The following is a 27,220-nucleotide window of genomic DNA, read 5'->3' on the forward strand; positions in this document are numbered from 1 at the left end:
AACCTGTGGACTTACGCACGTATGGTTTCCAAATTCCTGTTACCTGTTTGTCACTATATAATATTTTAATGTCAAATCGTACGCTTTCTGATGCCCGCTAATGCTATAAAAGTGTACATTAATTCAAAAGCCTTTGATATTACTGGAATTAGCAATTGTGTGCAGGAATTTCATTTGGATTTTACTAAGACAAATTTCTAGTATATCGATCATAGACGATCGAGAAATCACTGATATCTTAAACCGTATACCAATTCAAAAACATCTCATGCACATCTTCCCTGAAATTAAGTCATACTCTTCCCAAAGTAGGCGAATAAACGGAATGCAAGCAACGAAAATAAATAAGCTTTGCAGCGATGTAATTTGGACAGCAGATTCAGTACAAGAGCCATTACATGTTTTAGTGAGCATCCATCCTATCTGACCAATTTAAAGGTTTTATAAACAGGATTTCATATTAAAGGCTATGCACTTAAAACTTTGTCTAATTACAAATCATTGCTGGAATTCTCCATGATCAAATGCATTTTGAGAAACTCATCAACAGAATCAGTGTTCCATTTATCTATAGCTAGTTCTTCTTGAACAACACCATCAGCATCAAGCAATTTGATAATTGGATCTGCTCCACGAACATACTTGACTTTTAAATTGGGGAACCCTCGAGCCTTGTCACCTTTAATAAATGCTAAATTTAAAAAAATCAAGGTTAGTTGCCTGTTTGGTGAAAATATAAATAAAGAAAAAGAAAAAAAAGGCAGAATACCCTGGACCTGTGGGTACGAGCCCAATTTTCACCCACAAACTTCTAAAATAGCTTTTGGATACAGTGTCGAAGAATCATTTCTACCTTCCTGTAAGCAACATTCCCGGCATTGGCTTCTACAATTTTCAAAAATTAAATGAGGCAAAACCTAATCAGTTGCAAGAAAATCAGTTGACTTACACTAGGACCTCCAAGTCATGTTCAGCAAGATAAAAACATGACGAACACAGCAGATTTGCTTTGTTGAATCCAAGAGATCTACATTCGCTGGCTGAATATTCACAGGACACAATAACAATCTACACGATATAAATAAAACATGGTACATCAAAGAAATTACGACGTGGCATAAAAAATATGCATATTACCAAAGCCGACAGAACTGTCAAGGCAAGAGCCACAGGTTCCGCCATGATCGGAATCTTGGCCACCCGATTGGTTGTTACTGAAGTTTCATCTGCCACATGGCCCTCAAGCTTAATTAAGTCTATGAGTCTATCGCAACGGCGGAAACTTTCTGGCTAACAGCTAGAGCATCTAGCGGTCATGTTTACAATTAGGATAATTTTTCTAATTCTGGTCACTTTATGGCTAGAGTAATATTCAGTATTATAACATGAGGAATGACTAAGTTTCATAAGTTCTAAGTACTGTTATGATAGAGCATGCAATTACATTTTTGATTCCAACTTGGTTGCTTGCTATAGAATTTTGTCAACTGCGTTACAGAAAGGTACGAATTTACAGCAGCAAAACACAATTACTTTGGGCCAATGGTAAAAGTGTTTTCCTGTTTGCGCTGCATTGACGAAATTGTGTGCCTCACTTACGACAGCTGGCTGGGATAACCTTCTAAGCGACGATATGAAGATGGTTTCTTAAGGTTTATAAGATGCCAATTCAAGTATTGATAGTTTTACGCCATCAATGAAGAAACGTTGCTCTACCGAAAAAGAAAAACACGGAATTATAAACTGACGGCAGAGGAATTCGAAAATACGATTTGCAAAAAAAGTAGAATATTATTCCTTACCAAGCAGTGGGGTAAAATGTGTTAGCAAATTAAGACAATTATTCAATATGAGAGATTTCAAGTTCTTCTTTTAAAAGGTTTTTTAGCCACTCGTCACCGAGCAAAGAAATCAGGCTTTCGGCACTCATAAGCATTTCATCACTGTGTTGAGTTGAGGATGTTTCTGTACAATCGCGTTTGAAAGAACCTTCCACAAATATATTTAGCTCTTTCGGTAAGTTTGATAATAGTATCGGCTCGTGGCTTTCTTCTGCTAAACTACTCCTAGTACTAGAAACCGACGGTGCTGGAGTAAAAGACATTTCGGCCAATTGTTTCCGTAACTGTTGTTCACGCACTTGAACTCGATTGACCAAGTCAATGACTGTTTTGTGAACTTGTATTTGATTTTGCCTTTTGTGGGTGGCTATGGAAGACTGTGGATGTAGGCTGCATTTGTTTGAAATATGTGACTTAAAATCAGTGTTGCTGATGGTAGCTTTTCTGCTCAGCTGAGTCCTGTAATTCTTTCCAAACCATTTGAGATCTGCTTCATTCAATCCTTCATTATTTTCCAATTCTTGACTTTGAAGGTCAGGAGTTGTGATACTAGAACTGCTCTTTGTAGAAACACAGGAGTTAGATTCAGTATGCTTCTTTTCTTCGGAAAATGGCAGATCTTTATAGCAAGATGGGTGACTTGTTGGTTTATGGATGGTTGATTTGGCTTTCCGTTTCTGTTCTTCTTGATCTAGCGAAAGATTTGGTGGGATAGACATCACATTCTTTGCATTTCTTTTTTTTGAACATATGGGGGTTTCTAAAGGATAATTCACATGTGCTGATTTTTCTAGCATGTGATGGAGATCATATTTAGCTTCCTTTATTGCTTTCTGGAGCCTGGTTGGAGTGATAAACTGTAAAACAAGTAAGGAGATGTATAATTTTTTGCAGATTAAATAGGTATAAATTAGAAATTTTTCTTTTGTACCTTCCATGAGTTTGAATTGCTTACAGGAGAATTAGACAACACTTCACACTGTATTGCTTTTGTTCTGGTTGTAGATAATGACATTTTGTTAGAATTCTCCATTCCTCGGACAAGCAGAAACTATCGGCAGGGAAATTTTATTGGAGATGCGTTCTATACCATGAGTGCATTACGGTATTTCAACGACCAATAATCAAATTAATTCAGCGAACAGAACTGGCCGAACATGTTTCTTACATATCACCAAAAAAACAATTTTATTTGTCCGTCTTTTGTCGTTCTTTCTTTTTAAATTGTTTGACGTGCCTCCGATGTAGGGTCTATGACTTGTTGACAAAAGGAAAATTTGAGAAGAAACTGGTTGTCATAATAACAAACTTGAAACAAACGCTTGAACCAAACGCTGCCCGCATCACCTGATCCTGATGTCAGCTGGCGCCGTGGCGGCCAACATGGTGTTGTGTACAACATTATTTTCTGGCGCGTTTTTCGTACCTAATCGCGAGCTTTTATGGGGTGAACCAAGGCGTTGCCGTCATGTTCCATTTTAACAATTGTTTATTGTTTTGGTTTAAAAAAAAAATTTTTGTGTTCTATTCTCCCTGTTTTGTTTTGTTCTCCCAGTACTGCACTTACTTAAAATAATTATTACCACAAAAGCGATAATTCTCAAATTTATTACCTTAAGTGCCATACATAGCTCTTGGTAAGACCTATCCTTTTTTTAACGGCGGTAACGCCTTGGTTCATCCAGTGTTTTGGAATGGAGAACAATTTCGAAATTGAGTACGAGAAACGACGCGCCGAAATACGATAAATAGTGAAGCGTGCTGGCGCGCCAGCAAAAATGGGGTTGACTTAGACAAACCGTTTTCCAACGACATCTCTTGGCCGCCAATCCTTACCAGAACAATTGTTTTATTTTGGATAAGAATCCATCAAAATCAGTGAATTTTACCTGTTTCACGAAAGTTTTCCCTACGAAACAAATATAATGAAACAAAAATAAACTCATTTCTATAATACTTAAGTCTTTTAAGGGTCTCAGTCAAGACTTTTTAAACTTAGTTACACAAGTTACAATGTTCCACTGATTATGTTAAGGGTTTGGAAAAATATTTGCAAAGGTGAGAAATGCAAAAGTGTATTTCTAAGCAAAAGCTTTAGTAACTACACCTTTTTAAAGCAGAGTTCAGACAGCTATGTGTTGGAGGTTCTGCAAACACTGAAACAGTACACATAAGCAATGGCTCTATCCAACTGTCGTCAAATCAAGATGTCAACAGTTCCTGCATTAAACTTTACCAACAAACTACAAATGGCACTTTATTGTGCGAGCCTGGAAAATCCACCGAACACAAGCATAAATCTGCAGAATCCAATTCGTATTACTATATTAACCATAAATGGAATTTGTCCAAATCAATATTTCTTGAAATATGTGGCTTGGTAAGAACAAACAATTTAAAAAGGGTAATTTGTGTACTCAAGTTTTAATTATAAGAACACTTGCATTCTAGAGTTCAGCTGTTGCATTGGGCTGGAATCTCAGCCAACTGAGGCAGAAACAAAGCCATCTTTATGATTTTTCATCAAGTTTGGCAAAAGTCATTACAGATATAGCCTTACCACAGCTTCGTAGTGGAATCAGACTAACTATAAATGATCTATCCTCCAGCTCCAGTAGGGCATTTTCTAATGTGCTTTGTAACACTACTACAAACCAGGATTCAAGCACCTATGTAAATACCACAACTGCCTTTGCATTATCTCTTACAGAAGAAATCAATCAGGTACAGTTGTGTAAATGTCTTTTCCTTACTTGCAAAAAAATTTCATTAGAAGTGCTTTCCTTTTTTCTGATTAGACCCTGGAGGAAATGGTTAAAAGTCTGGAAACCAGCAGTGCTCTAGGCTTAGCAGACTGGCAAAATTCTGTGGGAATTCAGCTTATCAATTCAGCCAGGAAGAAAGAACTCTCCGAATATGACTACCTTATCGATCGTCTCGAAAGTGATCGTTTTTCAGCCTACCAAAGAGAAGCCCTCAATTGCTTTAGAGAATCGAAAAAACTTGGTAGTATCAAAGGCGCTTACAATTTGGGACTCTGCTACGAACAAGGCATAGGCACAATCATTGATAAAGAAAAAGTATGGCAAGATGCGTTTGATGTGTCTTGATGTTGTAATTTTACCTATTTTCCTTTTCATTTCCTAGGCTGTGGCACATTACGAAGAAGCTGCTAGAAATAACCATCCTGCTGCCCAATATAACTTAGGGTTATTGTTGTATCGACGTTATTTAACCGATGAAAGTTCAAAAGAAAATGACATCACTAGAGCGTATGACCTTTTGCGTCAAGCTGCTCAACAAGGCGTAGAAGAAGCCTCTGCTGCTCTTATTGCCATTGCCAGTGAACAAGAAAACCAAGATGCAACAACTCCTTCTACCACAACAAAAACTACTGTTGGAAGGAATACGCTGTGCAATGGAATGGCATCGTTTCGCAAGGCTTCGAGCGAGCCCCACAGTTTCACGTCTTGTCACAGACAGTTAAAAGATTCAGTAGACACTACTGAATTTGAATTGAGAAGGGACTCTATATCTTTTTACCTCGGAGATTAGTCTTAGACTATTCTCTTTATCGATCACTTTGGCTCTGGTTCACGTAGGATTATACAGTAATTAGAGTGGTGACAATGTACCTAAGCAGTCAACTTTTTTAAGTAGTTTTCGTTTGTATTGTAATTATTTTGAAAAGTTTGATAAAGGTGCGCTTAGTCAACAATGGGATTAATGACTAGAATAAAGTGTACTTGGAAAATGAAATCGTTGACTCCTATTTTCGGAAATACAAATGGTGAATCTGATAATCACTCGCACGCCAGTTTGCCGTCGAAGCTGCTTAATGCCACAGCAAATGCTTGAACTGCACACATTGGGTAACGGAAATCCATTGTGAAAACATCCTCCGCGACACGACCAAATTGCATTATGATATAGTCGGCTGACAATATCGTACGATGATTAATATTAGCTTTGCTACGTTGAACATGAATCTGTTATTATATACCATCATCCTCGTGGACCAACTGAAAGTTCTTTACTGATGCCTGAGTAACTCGACCATGAAAGTTGAGCACATATGACTGAGTATCATCGTTCCAAACTGGCGTTTTGTTGTGAAGTTCAAGAAGGTCGTCACTCATCTTTCGCTTCCACCGCTCTGTTACAGAAAAAATTAACAGCATTATAAACATGAATAAACATTGCCGCTTTTGCCTCTGTGCATTTTCCACTCCGATATGTACTGTAAAGTATTGATAAAGAATTGGCTGTAGTAAATTTACCAATTATGCCTTCATGCTGTACCGACGGGCAAATCTCAATGCGCTGTTGTTCAATGGACATAGCTGGAATAATAATAGTCATTTTTCTGGGACCCTTAAATCCAAGTACGTTAGTGTCCTAACAAAAAAAAAGTCTAATAAAAATGGAAAATTATGATTTCAACTCAATGTGCCTTACATAGATAACTGCGGCGAGTTCTTGCCGACTGCTTAATTTGTGGCCATCATCATAAAGGGTGAAATGGGTGCCGAAAACATTAGAACGCAGTTTTGCCACGAACGCTTCCCCTCCTCGAGAAAGATCCGTAGGATCCGTTGAAATAATGTAATTGCTTGTGGCACTTTTCTTCCGTTTGCGTCCGGCGAGAAGAAAAATTTTCTTTCCGTCTTCACGTTCAAGGTGTAAAAAATAAGTAGGATACAACCCGCGATCCATTCCTTTTCGGTCACGTGTAATACGGCACTTCATCTGAGATTCTTTAGGGGCAGCTTTGAAAACAAATTGGTCCAAGTTTTCTTGAATGTCGTTCAGCTGTGTAGATCCACTAATTATGGTGGAACCCTGTCGGTAATTCAGACGATCCTATTACAAAAACGAGTTCTAAATTAGAAACCAGATACACAGCAAAGAGAATATAAAATACACAATACATGGGATGGAGAATTATTGCTTTCTATGGGCGTAGAAAGTGGACGTGGTCGTTTGTTCTCTTTGTGCAACTCTTTACGGAGATAAGGTCTAGATTCTTGGTCCTCTTCTGTTTCAGTTTCTGGCTCTGAAATATCGGCTGAAACAGGTGATAAACTAAAACTTCGAAATTGGCTAGCTAATTTGTTGGAATCGCTAGGTGGTACAGAAACGGTAGGTTCATCGTCATAGTCTGATGACTGACCAACAACTGGTAGCACTTGGATGGCTGTTGGCAAGCTTGAATTGTGGTCATCCCCTGGAAACCAAATGAGAACATTGATATAAATTTGATTTATTCTGTAAAAGCAAGAACCTATACCTGATTTCCCAGATAATGCAGACCTACTGGACAGAGGTCGCAGTTGTGATGCATGGACCAAGGAAGGTTGCTGACGCTTGGCCTTCTGTTTTTGTTCCATCAACTGCCGCTGAAAAATGCAGAAATAAGTATGACAATGAATAACTGAAAATTACTTAACAGTATACCTGCTGGTCTAATTTCTTCTGCCTCCATGTAGCACTGTTGGATGAAGATGCATCCATTGTGTCGGGTTTTTCCATTTCTTCATTAATACAAATTCAGAATTTGTAATAGAGCTTCACTGAAGTTTCTTTAGGAGAGCCTCTTATCTGACATCCCCACTGTTGGATGAAGAACTAACCCTCAGATAACTAATGTGTTGTCTGATTTTGAAGCTCAACTGAGGTTCTGTTTTCCTTGGTGTTCCCTAGGTAACCTGGATTCAAAGAGAAAAGACTATGGATACATTACATATGGCTGTAATGGCTTAAACAGGAATCACATGACTGATGGGCAGGATGCCAATAATGATATACAGAAAAAACAAGAACACATGGGAGAGAACCGAAACCAATATTTTCTTTGCCTTTGGCGAACGGAAACAAATCGAATGTTATACTTAAACAAAAGTATGACAGTTCCTGAGGTTTAACGAAATCGACCACGAGAGTTCGTCCTGCTGTGTCATATCTACCTGATTCTTACGGTTGGGTAATCAAATATAGTAACTGAAAAACACAGAACTTCAAAATGCCAACCGTACGCATACCAATTTGCTTAAAAACGAGTATCGATGCTACTGTGCTTCTGAAACTCGGGACAGGGTACAACAGACTGTTTCTGGACACGAACTGTTGACAGCGGTGCCAATCCAGTTGCCATGGCAATGGTATATTGACTCTTAATATTCAAATTTTCATATCTGCCAATCCCGAAAATGGTAGAAACGTGATTAGAAAACCAGATTCAAGAAAATGCAGAACTATTCGTCTTTATTATTTCTTTTGCAGTACATTTTATTTAAAAAACAAGGCATTTGCATTCATCGCGATGCATTTTCGTCAATTTGAAATTTGTTTCATTGTTCGGTGTCCATATTTGAACGATTTAACTATTGCAACAACCATTTTTCAACCGCTTTCTTTTCTCCATACCGCCTATGGGGTTTTCAGATTTCTTCAGAGCTGAAGAAAAGTAAAAGATTAGCCTCCCATGCATTGTGAAACACATGATTTCAAATAGAATATGCACTTACTGACAAGACCGTTACCAATTTCTCTTGACGGATCAATTTCTCGACATTCTTGTGATACAGACACATTAAAAGTTAAAGCCGCAATACGTTGGAAAAATGCATCAACGTTCAATCCGAATTTAGATGAAACGCACTGCAAATTATATTCGGGTTTGAGACATTAAATTGCAATCTAACATTTGATTTCGAAAGTACCCAATATTCGGCTTGAAGAGCGCGGGCCATGCGTGTCGCCTGATCTTCTACATGTTTGTAGGCAGCTTCTGACTGCAATATGTGGGAAAAATTAAGCGTGACGATGCACTAATAAACTTCCGAAACAGGGAAAAATTGCGGCCTTACCAATAAATCCCTTTTGGTACCAACCAAAAACACAAGAGGACGGACAGTATTAGCCTTCAACGCATCTTCCAACCAAGCAGGGCAAGAGGACAATGAATAGAGATTTGTCAAATCAAAGGCAACAACAACCGCTATATCACGCAAACAAAAGATTAGAAAAATAATCCTTATTTCAATAATTAGTAACATATAATACTTTACCGTGAGCACCACGATAATAAGACGATGCAATACATTTAAACCTTTCCTGCCCAGCGGTGTCCCATCTGAAAGAAAAATTTAATTGAAAAGCGCTTTTTGTTTTCATAATGAACGCCAACCATACATTTGCAAATTGAAAGGCACTTGGAGGATATCAAATCTTTCAACTTCAAAATCGACTCCTATGGTTGCCTTGTAATTCTGATCAAAGACACTATGGCAAAATCTGTCAATAAGGAGGAAATGATTAGAATGACGAGCAAGCTAAAACAACGATTAATTGATGATACCGATTAACAAGGCAAGACTTGCCCACTGCTACGTTCCCCAGAATAATAATTTTCGATATTTTTAAACTCGCCGAGATCAATCGATGGGAAAGGCATGCTGACTTGACCTCCGGTCGGAAGTCCGAACCTGCGTAAGGTGTACTCGATTTCAGGTAGGGCTGAGGAAGTTTGTTGATTTGCCGGTCATTGGGGGCTTTGTCCACTATCATCTTTTTGTTTTAGTTCAGTAGAGTTAGATAAATCAATGAAATTTTGTTGAAAAATGAAAATCGTAACGTGACTCATGTTTAGTTTTTTGAATAAATTTGTTTCGTCTTACTTTTAGAGTCGCCGAGCGGGATTGACGCATTCAAACTTGAAGAAACGTTCCGTGCAAAATAGCTGAGGAGAAGGTCTTCAACTTTGTTTAAGGATTCAAAGGAAGCACGCAACGGTAGCCAGAGAGTGCAGTTAGTTCCTTAATAAAGATCGACAACTGTTAGGGTGTAACGTTTTTCTAAAGGGCAATGTTGTGATAACTCTAAGCTCGGCGTTACCTAGCAACAAAGTTTCCGGTTAGGAGGGTGTACCGCTGTACTCAATCCTTCGGAAAGTGGAATAAGGATGCAATGATGAAGTAAGGGGGAAAGTAGAGGTGATTATCCTTGGGCAAAAACAAGGTCGCACACCACCATTTTCCATCTGTCTTCTAATAATCAAACGCCTTAATATAAGGCGTGTCGCATTGATCTACCACCTGTTGTTTAAACCTGAGCTAGCTTAACTACTACTTGCTTCAAAATGAGAGCTTTGATCAACTTTCCCTCTCTAAACGCCTTTGATATTCCTACCTTGGCACCATATGTGGATATTCCAATGTTCTTAACGATATCCATGAACCAGTACATCCGAATGAATCTAAATCTTCATAGAGCTTATTGCACGTCTAATGTGCTATGTAGACCTATCGACCTATCCGGAGAAGAGAATTTCAAACTTTTATCATGACACCGTTTGTAACGATTCTGATGGTCGGACCCAATGACACTCGTTTATTTATGATTGGCCTTGTGGCTTGCTTTCAAATACATTCCGGGTATCTTATGTCTGTAAAAAAAAACAACTGAAAGTTAGCCCACCTTGTAGGCGTGAACCTCCGACAAACTAAGCAAAAAGAATGAGAAAGTTCCGAGACTTTAGAACAAAATTCGTTTATTTCATTGAAAGGCACTTGATCATGTTTTGCTGTACACCACCGTTATAACGAAAATGTAAAGCTTATTGCGCGGCAACAATTAAAATGCAAGGAAAACATAAACACTGGCCAGTTTTCGCCCGACTCAAACTCAACGTCAAACTTTTTTTCAGGGCGAATGCTCTCCAACCGAATTTGATTGCACGAAGCTGTTTTTTCTTTGTTCTCCAACAGAACTATGGACGATCTGAAAAATGTTGAATTTCGCATAGAAGGCCGCTAGACACGTCGATGTAAATTTTTTTTGTCCCAATATGCTTGACAAGTTTCATCAACCCAGGCAAATCGACCGTGTCGAAAGGTCCACTCCACAGTGTCAACGTGCTACCTTCAATCTAAAAAGGAAATGCATAAAAATTAAATAATGCCACGACGTGATCCTTACATGAATATTCAAATTTTAGGCTGTCAGTAAGATCGTTTAAATATTTCCACACGCATTAGAACGCGCGACAGCGAACCCAAACAGAATGTTGGTTAATAAGAAAGTGGGGAAAAGACATTTATGCAGATCTCATTCAAATTAGAGACAGAAGGGCAGGTCATGTGCTATCCTTGGCGTATCGGTCCTTTCATCTTTTGCTCATTTACTTCAGAATCACGTTTAGAGAAAGTTGGATTTGGCAGAAATCCCATGGCTATGCGTGTTTGTGCTTATACTTTAGGCACATCGTGTATACCTCCGCCATGACTTATACGGAAGGCAGACAACGGTTGATCTATACCGATGATCATTTGAAAGTTTTGGCCACCATCAGCGCTACACACAGGGTAAACGTGTAGTAGCATTGCCTGTTAATGAAAGTGATGTGGCTAAAAACTGCTCTTACCTGTTCGAGTAACCATATAATGCTTTGCTGAGATTCCCGTGAGGTCGATAAACCAGCCCGAATTGGAAAGGTTACTGTCTGACGAATTTGGGCCGCTTTAAGGGCATCACGCAACTGAATCATATGGTTCATGGTGTACGAACCCTCATTGATTATCTGTAACGGCCAAGAACTAATATCTGGGCCATACCTTTTACGTGAGAGAAAGCTTAGCGCGGTTGGAAAATTGGGATTTTACTAGTTGATTTATGTAGAAAAGAGAACCTCGTTGTCCATCCAACGGATAGAACAGCATCAGGGAAGTATCTTTTTGTCAGATTAAGGAATCGTCTAGCATCTTTTGAAAATGTTATCGTTATTCAACTTAAAGTGATTCTCGTGTTAACTATAACAACTCTTTTCTTGCAACAAATTCTCATTTCTTTTTAGTGCTCTTACCAAGTGGTTTTGTCGTGGCATTGACTGGCCCTTGAATAATGTCTCCGTTTAACCAAAGAGGCACGCGAATCTGCACAAACCAAATTCACGCGTCGATGGAAGCATGTTTTGTTTACGGGAAACTCCACCGGTTTTTGCTTACATAATTCATTCAAACGTACCTTGTTAGCACGAGATTTGATTATCATAAGAGACACTTCGACTGCTTCCATTTCCTTAAAATCAAGTTTTATTCCTTTAGGTTGTCTGCTACTCAGCGCAGTGTCTAGAAATTCTTCCAAACTTAAATCTGACGTTTTAAAAGGTGGATGAGCCATGATAGGTAATATTTTTCCTTCACGACCCGTAACCATACCCATGGAAACGTCCGCTTCAATCATCATGTCATTTCCTAATAAAACACACAAAGAAAAAATGTAACAGATGATCGCCTGTGCCTACAGGTAGAAGAAACCTAATAAAAAACATGTTACGTCGTCACTAGAATTTTTCTTTTTGTAACTGCTATTTATGTTCACATGTATTCAGAACTTGTCATATAAAGCAACACGCCGCGAATATGATTTAGAAAAAAAAAAGAAAAGAGTTAACACCAAAATAGGGAAGAAACTTTACCCATAGCATTGACTGTTAGAAATTTTCTACAATAAGTTACGAGCCAAAAAGAAAGCGCTTTTACCTTGTAGTGACTGGAAGAGCTGACCCCTACTGTTGACACCATGTCCCCACTTGACACGTGAAAGGTCTGACTGTATTTGTGGGAAAAACTTGGCGACAGACGGTATGGATATTGCCTCGTTTCCGTAAATATAAGAGCTTTTGACTTGCGTGGAGAAAAGAACCATTGTCCAACCTATTGTGTTCAGCAACGCTATAGAAGGAAGAAACTCAAAAGTCACACTCAACCATTGACAACCAGACATTTTTTTTGGATCGCAGATAGAAAGTGCGCACTTAATGAATAGATCACTGTTAGAAAATGAAGTTCTAGAGCTGATGTTGTTGCAACAACTAGGAATCGACTGAACACTTTCTATCTATTACGGTAGGTATTCAACAAAATGTAGAAAAATACAGAACGAAAGAAAACACTTTCCTTACTCTGACGATTGAGCATGAGTAGAATTTGGTTCGAAGCTAGTCGGTTGGTCAAAAGAGAAAGAGAGAGTGAAAGCGGCTTGTTTGATGGCCAGGGGGCCATCCTTCAGCCCTCAGCGAATCAAGTTCGTGGTCACTTTATCGGTAGGCAATGGAGTCCATATACTTAAATAAAAATTCCAAACCTAGGGCTAACATAACAATGAAAGTTAATGCCACAACGTACTCAGAAATGTAGAAAACAGCGTATAAACATCACCATACAATACGCATTTTTTAAAAACAGATTGGGGAAACAATAATTGTTTATAACGGCCTCAGCCCGCAAAGTCCTTCAGGCTACAACTAAATAAGTTACATATAATTACGTGCTTAATGTTACACAACAATGTATTATAAAGGGGAGGACATAACGTTTTTAGATGCAATGTATATTTAAAGCGTTCTTAGCATCAGGAGAACAGCACGGATATGTTGCAATGAGCGCTCGTCAAATGCGTCATAATCTTTCAGCACACAATTGGAAATTTAGATAATGTTTCAATATTGAAATAAATATTTTGTCTTATTGTATGTACTACGCTGTTTGCGAATTTCATTTGGTATGGACCACAATTTATTGGCTAGTGTACGAATCCGCGTTCCATGGGAAGAAAGAAGTCATGCACGTCACGTACGTGATCAGGGCTAAAAAACCTGCACCAGCTGAAAATTTACCAGTTCGTGCGATCGCTAAAGTGTTGAGCAACCAAGATGATGCAGACCTGAATGCCCTGTAGCGCGAGATCTGACAACGCAAACCGCGTTGAACATCGATGTACTGAAGAAACAAAACGACGGAGGCACAGAGAAAAAAAAAAGAATATTTTTTTACTCTCGTTAAATATATATAGTTTTCATTGGTCAACTTACGATAAACTCTTTGCCAATCGTGTTTATGAAATCCAGTAGCGCAGGCACATCTACTTCATCGCCAAAAGAATTCCAAATTGTGATCGTACTTCCTGGTATCTATAGTAATCAAATAACAAAGACGGAACATAAAAATTACAAAAGGTTATCTTGTAGGTCACTATTCTGGTAGGTTAGAAAAATTGGGAAAAAAAAACCCTCTAGCAAACTAAATTCCTTTGCTGGAAGAGGAAGCATGAAGTTGTAAGGTTAGAAGTCTGGAACAAGCGTTGGCATGAGTAGGGGCGTTTTCTTAGAAAGCGGAGGCGGGGGTTAAAGGGGAGAGATGCTATGGGAATCTTACATTGTGCCTTCACCTCCATTCCCACCGTAAAAAATGTTCGGTACTAGTCGTCAATTAATATTTACAGAATTTAAAATGCATCAAGAATCTTACAACGCAGATGAGAACCCAAGTGTTTTTCATTCCTTCCACTAAGCGTTCTCGTATGCATTTTTACTTGTATGCATATTTCCCAAGCAACCACAATGAAACTTACTTGATTAAGGAGCCATAAGATATTTTCCCGAGATTCCAAAGTTGTTGCTAGGGCAGCACGAACCGGAAAGGTTACAGGAGCGGTTATTTGATTGGCTGTTAAGACATCTCTCATTTTGCGAACATGGTCGAACGTGTAAGAACCGTCTTTCCCCACTCTAAGCGGTCAAACACAACAATAGGACTCTAAAATTGTATTAGAAGTTAGAAATAAATGTGAAATGCAGCATACTTCGTTGTCCATCCAACGCTAATGACTGCGGTTGGAAAGTAGGATTTCGTGAGGCTCAAAAACATATCCGCATTTAAAGGTTCTGACATAGCGTTCACTGGTCCCTGAATGATGTCTGCATTTAGCCAAAGCGGAACGCGAATCTAATACCAATCATTAAACAAAAATGACGTTGATATACTGTACATAGCGACTCATTCTGTAACCGCTTACCCTATTTTCTCTACTTTTGATTATTTGGAGAGCTCGTTCCAGTACGTCGTTACTCTTGAAATCTAATTTAATTCCTTTGTATTGGGATTCGTCGAGGACCATGTCTAGAATCAATAAGCATTAAAATATGTGATACATGGAGGGTTTGTTTGTCTTCAAGAAATAATTGTGTATAACTTACCTAAAAAAGTTTCCAGAGTCAAATCACTAGCAGTTACTGGTGGATGTGCCATAATTGGTCTGTTTGGGGAATGAGGATCGCCCTTCAACTTGCCAAGAGAAACGTCGGCTTCTATCATCATCACGCTACCTTGGGTGAACGAGAAAAATATTTTGTCATTCGGTAAAGCACAGTTTGTATACAAGTGTTAAATTGACTTTTTGATAACCATTTTTATCTTTAGGTAAAATATCATTATTAACCAATCCCAGAATTATGCTATTCCCTGATTATAAAGGTAACACTTTGATCTGAAAAAAAAAAGAATCAAATGCATTTTCTTTTTCCATAATGGGTAAATTTAACATTATGGATCAGTCAAGCCTTGACTGGGGTGATTTCACTTGTATTGTGAGCAAAGCTGGGATGTTACTCCAACCCTAATAGGTTGGCGTTCAGGGCGATTGCAAGAACTCACGACTTGAATGTTAATGCAAATTAGAGACAAGTCCGTGACAGATAAAAATATTCGGGTTGCATCGCTAAACCCAGGAATGTTACACATACTCAGAAAAACGAGATCAAACAGTGCAATCGATAAACGTTGTCCCCTACCAAAACAAGGGGATTTGTACATCCTTTTTAAAGAGTTTGCTTTTGCCCTCATCTAATATAGAATGCAACTCAATTGACCTTATGGAAAAGGTGTTTTAAAACCATACAGGGATACATAATCGAAGAGTAAAATTTAAGTTTCCGTTACAAGTTAGGGGATGCTTTTGCCATTTCGAATATTGTTAGAAAACACGTATTACTGACTGACGAGTTGCTACAAATTTATTTGTTGCGTCTTCAACTAGTTGCATCATTAACGCTTTTTCAATTTCTTTGACTGAGATAAATGTCGCTTTCAGTGTAGTTGCAAAAATGCTTACCCCTTAAGGCCCGTTCGAGTTTCTTTCTCGTGTCTACTCCATGGGCCCAGGTCACTTGGGTTAGATCAGTTCCGATTTCCGGGTAAATATCTACCACCGATGGAAAAGCTCGGTTAGCCGCATGCACAACTGTTTCCATTCTATCAATTGTCAAGTCGCTAGTGTTTTCTGAACAGAGAAAAACAAAAACAAAACAAAAATAACGGTTTACGTTTTGCACACATCCAAATGTGGGTTTAAGTCCTAGCCGCAAGACGAATGCTTGGCATAGATTTTGTTTCCATTTTAACCATTACATTTGGAAATATTCTAATTTGCATAGTTACAAATATTTTTGCAGTGTCACTGCACTACAAATTAATCACGAAGTTTTTTGCAGGTACTAGGTTGCATACTGCAGCCTAGATTTTTTAAAATACCAACCGAGGTTTTGTACTGAAAAGGCACTGGTTCGGACGACAATCCAAAACGTAAACATTGTCATAACCAAACGATGTGGCATTCTGGCAAATGACGAGTACAACTACGAGATTGACAGTTGGATTTCACCGTAAGAACCTTTCAGATCGTCCCATGTTCGCCATTCACCCAAATCCTTTGGGAATTATGAAACTTTTAGCACGAAATTGAACCAGTTGAAAACTTCCTGTCAGAAAGATGGATATGCGACTGACAGAATGAACATCACTTGATCAACTGCTAGACTCCCCCTCCTTGTGACTATAAGTTTTTAGTACAGGCCCTTAAAATGGAAGGGAGGGATCCGAAAAGCCCATCCCACTTTCCACATTTTTCAATAAGAGGACTGTAAGTTGAACGCTCTCAAGGAGGCAGGTAACTAACAATATTGTAGCCAACGGGAACTTGACCTAGAAAAAAAAAGATTTCAACTCCGTCTAAAGGCATACGAAAGTTTTTTTCCATTTTTTAAAAAGAAACAAGGGTGCGAACGTGTGTATGGAAGGAGAGTTTACCTCGTTACTAACAAAGTCTGGTATCAGACAATCAAGTTCCAGAAAAAAAGGCAACTAGTTATTAAAAGAATTTTCTGTTTCAAATATCAGCGGTCAACAACATGTTCTAGCCTCAGACAAACAGCTGATTTTTTTTATTCCTATAAAAAACAAACGGTAAGCTCTTCAAGCGCGTGCGCGTATGATAGCGGAATTCTCGTGTGTACTGTTATAGAGGAAACATGATATAGACGTGAGTTACTAATTCAATAACTCAAAGACAACATTGCACTGCTATAGACTTCCATGTTCATGTTGATTATGAAGGCATTTTAACGGGATTTAGTATAAAAACAATGCAGCACAATGTTGGAAAAATTGTCAGTCGCGAAATAGTCGGTGCATGGGTCACAATAAGTTTACCCAATACACGTGCTAATTAAGCCGTCCATTAATTTGGTATCCGTCATATAAAAGCCGACCACGCAACAATTGTTTCATGCACAAATCGATATTTAAGGACAGTTTCTGCCAAATTTCATATTTCCAAACTATATTGACGTTTCAAAAAAATATGTTTCAATTTTTTTCATGGCCAATTGTATTAGACACAAGTGGAATCATTATCATGAAAATGCACAGACCTAGCTATTTTCGGCTAATATGCCGAATTCGAGATTGTTCTCCGCAGGAATTGCATTGTGCCCACAATAATTACACCTAAAGTCATTCCCAGAATGAAAACAGTCAACTTCGATGTGTTATAGTTCATTACTAGAACCACATCCCGAATAGTAACAAATTTTTGGCGGGGAAAACAAAATCGCCCTTTGAAAGAAAAAAAAAATAATAATTATGCCATAGTTTCGTGAAAACACGATGGATATTGAACCACGTGCCACTGTAGATACAATGTTTCCTGATAAAACGGAAGCATTTATATAAGAGATAACCGAGGGGACAATGCACTATAGTGTTGCCAACACTTTATCATTTGCGAAGTTTTGCCCTCTTAGCCGAAGCCATTTTCCTCTTTCTTTCTGCTTCTTCCTCTTCACGTATTAGGCGTTCCTGTTCCAAGTCTTCCAATATACCTGTAAGAATAATTAAAGATGCATGAATTTAGAGGAATACGAAACTGAAATGCGAGTTGCTTAGTTCTAAATTATGTAAAGGAAGTAATCGATGGAACTTACCGATTTTAGTACTGATGCACTCTTCTTTCATTTGCTGAGCAAAACTTGATTCCATACATTCATCTTCATCGTCGCTCTCGATACGATACCTAATGAAGGAAACCTTTAATGCTGGGGAACCAGAACAATGCTTATTCAAACAAAAATATACCTATTCCTGTTGTAACCAAAAATATCCTGTATGTGCTTCGAATAATCTTCAGTGTCGTCAGGCCCGTCATCGATGAAATCATCTAATTCGGAATCTTCTTCTTCGTCACTTTCCATAGATCCTTAAAAAATAATGGTGTTGATAAAATTGTTTGAAAAGTTAAATAAATATCCATTTATACTTTTATAGGCACGCTCAACAGGGCGAATATCTCTATAAGGTGGAAAGGGACGACTTGGTCCAATCGGAGGTTTCGCCAGAGATTTTCCTTTTCCTTGCGGAATTCTTGACAACTGAGGTGGCGGTAAGGACTTAGGAGGTTGGTTCTTCATTTGAGGTGGATCTGGTTTATTTTGAGCTACTTTTGATGCTCCTGGGCGCTGGACACTATCTGGTTTAACAGGCAAGCTCTTTTGATCATTGAGTTTTGCAACTGGTTTGTTCATCAAACCCATATTCGGTGCCGGTTTAAGGTTTTTGCCATTTAATAAACTAGGGGCTTTCATGGGTTCTTTAGATGGAACCGCTTTGGCTGCAGGCTTCTCTTTGCTTTTCACGGGTGCCGAAGGAGCAGAACTTGCAGGCACTATAGGGGGTAATTTTCCTTCTTTCCGCAATTGGCGTTCTCGTTCCTCCTCTTTCCTTCGCATGAGATCTTCTTTTTCTTTCTTGGTCATTAATCGGTTGGATTCGGGTTCTTTTTTTTCAGGGAGATCTATTTTTTTTTCGGTCTTTATTGGTTCATGCTGCTTTGCTGCAGCTAGTTTCAGAATCTGGTCAAAACTCAGCTTTGCCTCTGGAGGAAGACCCTTTGGTCGCACCTTCTTCTGTACATCTCTATCATTATTACGGGATTTGTTTTCAACTTTCACCACATTATCCTTTTCTTTCAAAACTATGGGTTTATGAGTGCGCTTTTTCCGATGAGTTGAGCCTTCCTGCTCTTCAATTTTGTCAAGGGCATTTTTTACCCTATCCTAATGTTAAAACAACAATGAACTTTGATGCAAAAAACATGTTACATTATTGCAAGGAAAACAGGTTTTCTTACCTTTGCATTGCTCAACTCTTTATGACTCCGCACTTTCTGTGAACTACCAATAGAAGTGTCAGTGCTACTGTATTTGTCTATCAGCTTTTTATAAGCTGCAGATGCTTCATGGGATACATAGCCGTAATCATCTTCATCGGGCTGGACATCAAGACCTTTTACGCAACATAACACTTTTGGTTAGAATGTCACAAATTAGAAGTTTAGTTTGCTTATGCTACCAGCAGCTGTAACAGCTGTATTCAGTGAATTTTTAGCTTCATCCAATACTGCCTTATTCCCACTCTTGGTTCTTTTTAGCATTGCTTGGACTCTTGCATTTGACTTGCGATCCTGGGCCCGCAAAGACAATAATTTCTACAAGTAAACAATAATTATGTTTTGGTAAATTGTCCCTTCTGTTTTGGTTCTTTTTCCTAGCTACCTCCTTCTTTTTTTTTTCTTCCAACCGTTTTTGCTTCTCTTCTTGATCTTTCCGATCTAAAAAAGCACGAATGGCTTCTGACTGGACTCCAGAGCGAGGAATTTTTTTCGAGGCTGATACCTGTGTACTGTACCTTTTGACTTGAACCTAGTTTTGGAAAAACGTATGTATTTTATTTCATTTTTCATCTTATGACTACAAAAATTACGAACCGCTTCCTTTGCCTGTTCTTCATTTTGTTTTGCAAGATCTAGCAAGTAACTGAAGTCCATTCCACTAAAGGCACGACTGCTTGACCCGAAATCAGATGACGTCTGCCTCCGACTGCCACAAAAGACGTGAAATCTGAAAAAGAACACTGAGTAGCGAGAAAGCGGTAGTAAAAAATCAACTTAGCCGTAACCCACCAAAAATAATTTTCTTACGAAAGCTATGTAATCAAAAAATTTCCATTTTAGAAGAAATATTCGAATACTATGAAAAACAAATCCTATATTCCTATTTTGAAAATCAGATAACGGCAATATTGTTTATACAATGTTTTGTTGCAACGCCGCTTAAGATAATTGTTTTCTTCTCTTTCCAACAAATCAATTTTCTTTAATAACTATTCTTCGGTGAAATTTAAGGATAATTTTGACTTTGCCAACGCTCGTCAGCACTCTTTTTGTCGAATTTGTGGGAGTTCAGTTAACTTGCTTCAGAAGTCCTATATTATGTGTTGAGTTTGACAGGTACTCAATTCAGTCCCTTAGGCCATGTCAGAAAGAGTTCAAGGCCTAATAGTGGAAAATAACTTTAAATTTATTGCTTAAAGTTTTTAGCTAAGGTGACACTAAGCCATGTTAAAGTTTTCATGCAAACTTCTATTTAACTGGAAGGACCTATTCAAATATTGAGTTTTCCTTTCTCCTTTTTTTATTTCTTAGAATGGTGATCCAGAGTCTAAACAACAGAGCAGCTTTTCGCTCCCAGGGATCAGGAATGACTCCTAAAGAGCTATCAGAAAATGATGATTTGGCTACTGGACTTGTTTTGGATCCATATCTTGGCTTTTCTACCCACAAGATGAATCTTCGGTATGGCGGTTTTTACAATTCATGCCATTATAGAAATGTTTTTGGTTTTAACTTAATTTTGAATTTCATAATAAAGCTATAGGCCACCAAAAGCCAACAGAGAAGAATTGAAGCAGGCTGTCATAGATTTCATTGATCATCAAGACTATGATAAAGCTTACAAGCAGCTGACATCTAGTGATTATGTCTGGAATTTTCTTTCCAATAAGAGCAAACAACAACAAATGAATGTTAAAGAGCATGTATGTATAACATAATTTGTGTCAGTTATAATGTGTATCTATATCAAATTCATATGCACTTAATTTCAGATTGTTCGTTATTTGGGAATGTTCCATGAATCAGCAGGCTTCACCATTCAAGCCTGCTATAGATATTCTATGGAGGGACAAAAGGGAGCCAAGCTTTGCACCACAAAAAAATGGTAAATCTTAGTTTTTACTGTAGTCTTCAGATATAGGTTTAAGGTCAAAATATCATGGCAACAGGATGATTTGGAACAGGATAACCATTCACCACTTATTCTGTTGTTCTCTGCTGTTAGGTACAAAAATGAGCAAATTTCATTACTTGTTGGTTGCATAGCTGAACTAAGTCCTGAGGAAGAAGCACAACTTTTACATCCTGGAAAGAATGACTTTTCAGTTATGTATAGTTGTAGGAAAAACTGTGCTCAGCTTTGGCTTGGACCAGCAGCTTTCATTAATCATGACTGTCGATCTAACTGCAAGGTTTGAAGCGTGAATCCGTTAACCTTATTATTACAGCGTTCAATTATCATGTTTCCTCGACATAGTTTGTTGCTACTGGTCGCGGAACTGCCTGCGTTCGAATTTTAAGAGACATCGAAGCTGGCGAAGAAATAACATGTTTTTATGGTGAAGATTTCTTTGGCGACAACAATTGCTTTTGCGAGTGTGAAACTTGCGAAAGACGTGGCACAGGTGCATTTGCAAAAAATAAGAAAAGCAGTCCCGAAGCGACCGCAAAGGAAGAACGATACCGCCTCCGTGAAACACATTTGCGACTGAGTCGCGTGAAAAAGCAGACAGACAAAGAACCGATTGTATCGCTAACGGGACGCTCTTCTCGAAATCCACCCACCCCGGTGCCAATAGAGGACAGAGAAACTGTTCCAAGAGCGTTAGACGTCAAAGAGCTAAGACGTAAAGGGCTCACTAGGTACAATCTACTTTTAATCTCATCGTAAGCGTTCTTTATACGTTTTTTTATTTCAAATATTCTTTGGTCCGTTAGGTATGATGCCGAGTTACTGGTTGCTCAAGGTTACGCCATATGTAATGAGAGTAAAACTAATAGTGAAGAAAATAGTGGTAATAGTGGGAGTGTAAATCACCACCAGGGCGCGAAAGTAGTTCCTGCCACTTCGCGTGTACGTGCCAAACGCCGCCGCCGATCACAAACTACAAAGGAAGTGAATGGAACAAATACAGCAACTACTACACATAAGAATGTTGCTAATCATAGCGTTGGGCATAAAAAACAAAGCGCTGGAGCAGTAAGAAGCTTACGTTCTCGCACGGTCCGCGGTGTCGAGAGTGACGTGGTCCAAAATACCGCCTTGGAAGGTTCTCAACCTGAGAATAATGATATAAAACAATCTGGAATGCGTTTACGAAACAAAAAAACGCTTGAAACGACAGCACCGACGGGAACACCTGCTGTAGCCTACCCCGTTGCCACGACGGAGACCGAGTGCGTCAGTCACGAGAGTGATGTTTACGAGTTCACCGATTTTGAAAACGAAAATGGACTTCAACGAGAAAGCCCAGCAGTGTCCGAGAAAGAATCTACCACAGAGGAGAGGAAATCTCGATCAGCTACTCCTCCTCCGCCATCTTCGCGTGAACATGCAGCTCACCAACCAGCGTTGGTGACATCACCAGGTGGACGTCTTAAGCTGACACTTCGGATGAAACGCAGTCCTGTCCTAGACGAAGTCATTGAATCCGGTAGCAGTATGGGTGGTAGCCACCAACAAAATATGATACCCGTTTACGAGGTCCTTCGTGTTGAAGGACTAGAAATGGATGGGGAAAGCGAACAGGAACAAACCCATAAAAGCCGGGTACGTCGAAACCAAAGACGTAGGTCGCCATCTTTAATCCCCAATTCATCCCGAATGGGAGTGTTGCCGACCACCAAACGATTGCGACTGATATTTGGCAATGAATCGCACACTATCGATCTACCTCCCACAAACTTTTCCTCAGTTGAGTGACGTAGTTCTTGTTCATCAGCAAGTGACCAAATTTGGCCTAGCGACATCAATCTGCTAAATTCGACAGTTTTATGAAATCGAGTGATAAATCAACCGATATACAAGGAAGTGAATAAGTTCAATATCATTTGTTTCACAGCCAGTACTCATACATTCACTTGATCTATTTAAATGTTTTTCTGTTCACCAGCCATCTCATTTTCGGATTCCAATATGGCAAGCTGTATCCTTCTGAAACTTACTGATGTATTCCCCTCGCATTTGACCACTTTTTTAAAAATGTCGAGTCACACGATTTTAATACTTTCATATTTTTTTTTGCGCAGCATTTCTCAAATTTTATTTTATTTTAAAATTCAGACTAGCGCAAACAGGATTCGCCAACAATTTGGCCGCCTCCTAGCCCCCTTCTCTTCCAACTCTATCTCGTTCCTAATGACCTTTCTTCTTCGTCTATCATGCTTTATATTTGAAACCAGAAATTCTGCCCCTGCATGTGTTCACTTATTGGAGTTCTAGTAACACTTTTGATGAGCGGGTCACAACCAGCAAGTCAGTTCATATTACTTGAGATTGCTCCCGATTCTACCAAGGGCAAAGTTTCTGCAAACGTGCCGTTCTTTTCAATCTCATCGGGTTCCTTATGTCGCCCCATTATTGATAGTAGTATCTATTGAAGAGTACGTTGAATACAACTATGGACGCAAGAAATCACGCTTAATGAAATAGATCTGACAGATCCTGTTTCAAACTGCGTAGTTGTGTAATAAGGATGGAACATCCTTATCAGTCAACCAATCGATTTCTGTCTTCGTCAGCTCCCTGCTGTTGTGCCCTTTGTCGCCATTTCTTTATAATGTGTCCCCTGAGATATAACCGTGTAATTTCATCTTCTTTTCTCAGTTGCTCGCGGACTTCGTCCGATTCGGGATCACCGAGAGGATATTTGCAAAGATGTCACTTGGTTCACTTCTAATCCATCGCGGCTTGCTTTTCGCCATTGTTCTAAGTAAAGTATAACCCCAATTTTATTTACAGTATTCTTTTCGGTATGTTTTTCTTGTTTTGTTTTTTTCTCCCAAAGTTATGGGCATTGAGCCCTAACTTGCCGGGCCTTAATACATTTTAATGTAGGACCAAATCATAAAAGGTAAGGGAAAAAAGTTATTCAACGTTGATGAAAGCATTAGAATACATGATCTCCTATAACATTTTTGATTTCTGGCATTTAAAACGACAGGTGACCTAAAACTAATCAATGATTTCTTTAGCATGGGTGCAGTATCCCGCTGTGGAAGCTGACTCCTTCAACGTTATTGAAAAGCTTCACGAAAATCTCCTAGAATCATACAACAAACAAATTCGTCCAGTAATGAATCACACCCAGGCGGTCAACCTTCAAGCCGGTTTGACACTCACCAACTTTGATTTCGTAAATTTTCTATGAACATTTTACATTTTTACGTGTACGTTGGTTACAACTTTATTTCGGATTGCAGGATGAATCACTATCGAAATTTTCAGCAAAAGGATTCTTTTATATGGTAATTCAGTGACTCAATAAAAAAATATATTAGACCTAACTTTTGAAACTGTATCCGCAGGAATGGAAAGATCCCCGTTTTATGTGGTCTCCTGCAGATTACGAGGGGTTAAAAAGTATCCATTTGCCTAGCGAAAAAGTATGGAAACCGGATCTTGAAGTACGTTTTCATTCGTGGTATATCAAGACGGCAATATATAACGTTTATTATTAAGGTTTACAATTCATACGGAACGCTGTCTGATGATCGCAGTTTTGCTGCTAACGATGTGTTAATCACTTCCGATGGCACCGTTATTTTCGTCCCCATAAGCAAGCTAGATTCGATCTGCATCTCTGATGCGACTTTGTATCCATTCGATAGCGTAACATGTACGACAATTATTGGCTCATGGACACATAACGCATATGAAATCAACATAAACACAAGGAAAAATACAACCACGGTACAATGCGTTTTTAAATAATATCCCACATTAGCCTGTCCTTTAGCCAGGTTGCATTGTTATCAGGTGGATGTCCAAGATCTAACAAGCCGAAGGATGCTTCAGTGGAATTTGATGTCGACAAATGCATCCATAGAAGTCAAAGTATACGACTGCTGTCCCGAACCCTATGCAAATCTGCGGCTAAGCTTTACCATGCAGAGATCGTTGTCGGCGTCTTCGGCTGTCATTACGCCAACTGTCGGTATTTCCACGCATCCCTTTTGTTTTTATTACACAAAGTTGCTATTTCTTTTTATCCTTTAATCAATCTTTCCCAATTAGTAATCGCGATCCTCACCCTGGCAATTTTCTTCATACCCCCCGCGGTTGGTGCTAAGCTTGTCGTTGGAGTATTAAATGTGGTTGTCCACTGCATCTTCTTATTATATTTGAAAACGATATTGCCGTCCGGAAGTATCAACACGCCCGTCATTGGTAAATTGTTAATCCACGAATCAAGGTTTACAAGTATCATACTTACTAAATTGATTTTGGTGGAATAGTCTCCTTCTATAGTGGCTCATTGGTTGCAGCGATGTTTTCCGTTTTGTTTACCATTTTGTCTCTACGTTGGACTCGATTTCCAAAATTAATTCCACCACCGGCTCTGATTCAAAACTGCCTAACCGGCCGAGTTGGCATTTTGCTTGGCGTTGAACATAAGGTTAGTTTTCTATATTACAAGTTTCTGTATTTTAAAATTTGACACAGCTTCATTATACAGTATTCTAGCAACCGTTTTGCACAAAAGGAGCTTATTGAGAAAAATTCCCAGCAGTTTGTTTCAAATGATTCGGAATCTCGGGATGTCGAGATTCAACAGGAATGGCTCAGCGTTTGTTTAGCACTGGATCGCATCATGGTATTCATCTATTGCACTTTTATGGCAGTCTCGATTTCCAGTTTCCTGTGTTGAATTAATTCACCTTCTGAGGGAAGCTTCTACATCCGTGTCCTTACTGTCCCATAATATCTTTTATTGACGCTTTTACTTTAGATTTGGGCTATAGCAATATTCAAAATCAATAATACCTTAACACGCTTAAGTTTTGGGACGGGCGAGCACACAAGGACAAAGTTACAATTATGTTAGCTCTTTAATTTGGCAATACAAATTGAATCTCAACTTATATAGTTTTGTAATTTTATAGAATAAAATTTCCTTTACGAAAAGGTTGCTTACTAAATATCTTTTTTTACAAAAAAAAAATATTTAAATATCATAATAACAAAGATTCGAACCCGTGACAGCAGCGTGGCAGCTACAAACTATGCCACAGCGCCTTATTTCAATCGCTTAGTATACGTATAAGCTACCTATTTAACTGATAAACACCCAAAACAAAATTTGGTTGGGATGTGCGGTCGTGTTACAGAGGTTATCACCCTCGCTTTGTATTCTGTCCACCCCGGGTTCAAGTCCCGACACCGCCAATTAATACTGTTCTAAAATAAATAAAATGGGTATTTTTTTTATATACATTTATAAAAATAATAAAAAATTTTTTGAAGCAATGGCGTCTATAAGAAACGAACACGGACAGTTGACGTATGATGTCAGTGCTATACCACAGCGCCATAACACAGCGCGACACCACTATTAGTCACATATTATATAGCTCCGGTATTAGAACGAAGGTCGAAGAAAAATAAATTTGTTTGAGATGTGCGGTCCTGGCACAGTGGTTACCACCTTCGCTTCGCATTCTGAAGGCCCCGGGTTCAAGTCCCGACACCGCCAATTTCCCCCCCTCCCTTTCCCTCCAATTCTTCATTCAAGATACGCAAGATTCTTCATCTCATCGAATTACGCAAGCTTCTACAACGGATCAAGACGGATCAAGACGCAAGATTCTACGCCTTCAAGAAAGAAAAAAGAAGAGAGAAAACAAGAAGAGAAAAAAGAAGAGAGAAAACAAGAAGAGAAAAAAGAAGAGAATAAAGAAGAAGAAAGAAAGAAGAGAAAAAAGAAGAGCCATGCCTACTATAAAGGGGCTAAATGGCCTACCAAAAAAAAGCCTTGCCAGGCTAAAAATGGCAAAAAAAAAAGCCTTGCTAGGCTAAAAATCGATCTGTAGTACTGTTCACTACCTTGAAGATCGACCCAAAAGCTGAAAGGTAGAGAGGAGGTAATCGGAGCTCGTAGGTTGTTCGTAAGCCTCCCCATGGCCACTAGGTTCATGGATGCTGGCAGCTAATCATCGGTGCAATGTGACCCAATTCGATACCCGTAAGTTTTTGTTGTTTTGTGTTGCCTTTTTCTTATCTTCTTTGTTGTATCAAGTTGTGAAGTTCATGAAAG

The 27,220-nt window shown here is 38.8% G+C and overlaps 10 protein-coding genes across 13 annotated transcripts; 3 read left to right on the forward strand and 7 right to left on the reverse strand.

Annotated features, from left to right (window-relative positions):
• Positions 1–345: 345 nt before the first annotated feature.
• LOC130688661 (selenoprotein F-like) lies at positions 346–1,291 on the reverse strand. The gene is given in 4 exon segments (XM_057511664.1): positions 346–691; positions 770–885; positions 950–1,068; positions 1,138–1,291. Coding segments are annotated over 4 exon segments (480 nt in total). The 5' UTR covers positions 1,183–1,291; the 3' UTR covers positions 346–491.
• Positions 1,292–1,459: 168 nt separating this feature from the next.
• On the reverse strand, positions 1,460–3,156 carry LOC130688546 (uncharacterized). The gene is made up of 3 exons (XM_057511527.2): positions 2,773–3,156; positions 1,803–2,698; positions 1,460–1,712 (listed from the first exon to the last, which is right to left on the reverse strand). Exons 1-2 carry the CDS (start codon positions 2,872–2,874, stop codon positions 1,841–1,843), a joined length of 960 nt encoding a protein of 319 aa, XP_057367510.1. The 5' UTR covers positions 2,875–3,156; the 3' UTR covers positions 1,460–1,712; positions 1,803–1,840.
• A 579-nt stretch (positions 3,157–3,735) lies between these two features.
• LOC130688429 (uncharacterized) lies at positions 3,736–5,600 on the forward strand. Its single transcript, XM_057511413.2, has 5 exons — positions 3,736–3,899; positions 3,962–4,221; positions 4,293–4,565; positions 4,640–4,921; positions 4,989–5,600. The coding sequence occupies exons 1-5, from the start codon at positions 3,869–3,871 to the stop codon at positions 5,394–5,396; spliced, it is 1,254 nt and encodes a 417-aa protein (XP_057367396.1). The 5' UTR covers positions 3,736–3,868; the 3' UTR covers positions 5,397–5,600.
• Positions 5,601–5,644: 44 nt separating this feature from the next.
• On the reverse strand, positions 5,645–7,960 carry LOC130688737 (tubby-related protein 3-like). Of its 4 annotated transcripts, XM_059496041.1 has the most exons (9): positions 7,808–7,937; positions 7,475–7,549; positions 7,299–7,375; positions 7,126–7,240; positions 6,773–7,068; positions 6,300–6,704; positions 6,122–6,239; positions 5,845–5,997; positions 5,645–5,778 (listed from the first exon to the last, which is right to left on the reverse strand). In XM_059496041.1, exons 3-9 carry the CDS (start codon positions 7,371–7,373, stop codon positions 5,645–5,647), a joined length of 1,296 nt encoding a protein of 431 aa, XP_059352024.1. In that variant the 5' UTR covers positions 7,374–7,375; positions 7,475–7,549; positions 7,808–7,937. The 4 variants fall into 4 exon arrangements, with proteins under 4 accessions (XP_059352024.1, XP_059352023.1, XP_057367744.1 ...); XM_059496040.1 differs by having other exon boundaries at positions 7,299–7,549; positions 7,883–7,960; XM_057511761.2 differs by having other exon boundaries at positions 7,299–7,931.
• A 118-nt stretch (positions 7,961–8,078) lies between these two features.
• On the reverse strand, positions 8,079–9,686 carry LOC130688591 (ras-related protein Rab-34-like). Its single transcript, XM_057511586.2, has 8 exons — positions 9,521–9,686; positions 9,202–9,410; positions 9,036–9,137; positions 8,912–8,976; positions 8,711–8,841; positions 8,564–8,635; positions 8,369–8,501; positions 8,079–8,297 (listed from the first exon to the last, which is right to left on the reverse strand). Exons 1-8 carry the CDS (start codon positions 9,548–9,550, stop codon positions 8,221–8,223), a joined length of 819 nt encoding a protein of 272 aa, XP_057367569.1. The 5' UTR covers positions 9,551–9,686; the 3' UTR covers positions 8,079–8,220.
• A 689-nt stretch (positions 9,687–10,375) lies between these two features.
• On the reverse strand, positions 10,376–12,740 carry LOC130688538 (protein FAM151B-like). The gene is made up of 6 exons (XM_057511518.2): positions 12,383–12,740; positions 11,865–12,094; positions 11,704–11,773; positions 11,530–11,602; positions 11,266–11,455; positions 10,376–10,770 (listed from the first exon to the last, which is right to left on the reverse strand). The coding sequence occupies exons 1-6, from the start codon at positions 12,624–12,626 to the stop codon at positions 10,612–10,614; spliced, it is 966 nt and encodes a 321-aa protein (XP_057367501.1). The 5' UTR covers positions 12,627–12,740; the 3' UTR covers positions 10,376–10,611.
• On the reverse strand, positions 12,722–16,488 carry LOC130688487 (protein FAM151B-like). Its single transcript, XM_057511473.1, has 8 exons — positions 16,215–16,488; positions 15,792–15,959; positions 14,878–15,006; positions 14,697–14,800; positions 14,484–14,626; positions 14,253–14,409; positions 13,714–13,812; positions 12,722–13,621 (listed from the first exon to the last, which is right to left on the reverse strand). Exons 1-8 carry the CDS (start codon positions 16,291–16,293, stop codon positions 13,418–13,420), a joined length of 1,083 nt encoding a protein of 360 aa, XP_057367456.1. The 5' UTR covers positions 16,294–16,488; the 3' UTR covers positions 12,722–13,417.
• An 826-nt stretch (positions 16,489–17,314) lies between these two features.
• LOC130688320 (protein SPT2 homolog) lies at positions 17,315–19,933 on the reverse strand. Its single transcript, XM_057511303.2, has 8 exons — positions 19,779–19,933; positions 19,567–19,713; positions 19,364–19,499; positions 19,143–19,297; positions 18,273–19,068; positions 18,092–18,212; positions 17,941–18,029; positions 17,315–17,838 (listed from the first exon to the last, which is right to left on the reverse strand). Exons 1-8 carry the CDS (start codon positions 19,836–19,838, stop codon positions 17,735–17,737), a joined length of 1,608 nt encoding a protein of 535 aa, XP_057367286.1. The 5' UTR covers positions 19,839–19,933; the 3' UTR covers positions 17,315–17,734.
• Positions 19,934–20,127: 194 nt separating this feature from the next.
• LOC130688266 (histone-lysine N-methyltransferase Suv4-20-like) lies at positions 20,128–23,598 on the forward strand. The gene is made up of 7 exons (XM_057511243.2): positions 20,128–20,300; positions 20,496–20,645; positions 20,722–20,887; positions 20,957–21,069; positions 21,190–21,376; positions 21,442–21,827; positions 21,903–23,598. The coding sequence occupies exons 2-7, from the start codon at positions 20,497–20,499 to the stop codon at positions 22,885–22,887; spliced, it is 1,986 nt and encodes a 661-aa protein (XP_057367226.1). The 5' UTR covers positions 20,128–20,300; position 20,496; the 3' UTR covers positions 22,888–23,598.
• Positions 23,599–23,742: 144 nt separating this feature from the next.
• LOC130688418 (neuronal acetylcholine receptor subunit alpha-2-like) lies at positions 23,743–26,048 on the forward strand. Its single transcript, XM_057511402.2, has 9 exons — positions 23,743–23,896; positions 24,159–24,319; positions 24,387–24,431; positions 24,492–24,590; positions 24,646–24,876; positions 24,943–25,120; positions 25,201–25,353; positions 25,422–25,582; positions 25,643–26,048. Exons 1-9 carry the CDS (start codon positions 23,842–23,844, stop codon positions 25,832–25,834), a joined length of 1,275 nt encoding a protein of 424 aa, XP_057367385.1. The 5' UTR covers positions 23,743–23,841; the 3' UTR covers positions 25,835–26,048.
• The last annotated feature ends 1,172 nt before the right edge of the window (positions 26,049–27,220 follow it).

This window comes from Daphnia carinata, chromosome 7 (assembly GCF_022539665.2).
Source record: "Daphnia carinata strain CSIRO-1 chromosome 7, CSIRO_AGI_Dcar_HiC_V3, whole genome shotgun sequence".
In the NCBI taxonomy this organism is placed as follows: domain Eukaryota; kingdom Metazoa; phylum Arthropoda; class Branchiopoda; order Diplostraca; family Daphniidae; genus Daphnia; species Daphnia carinata.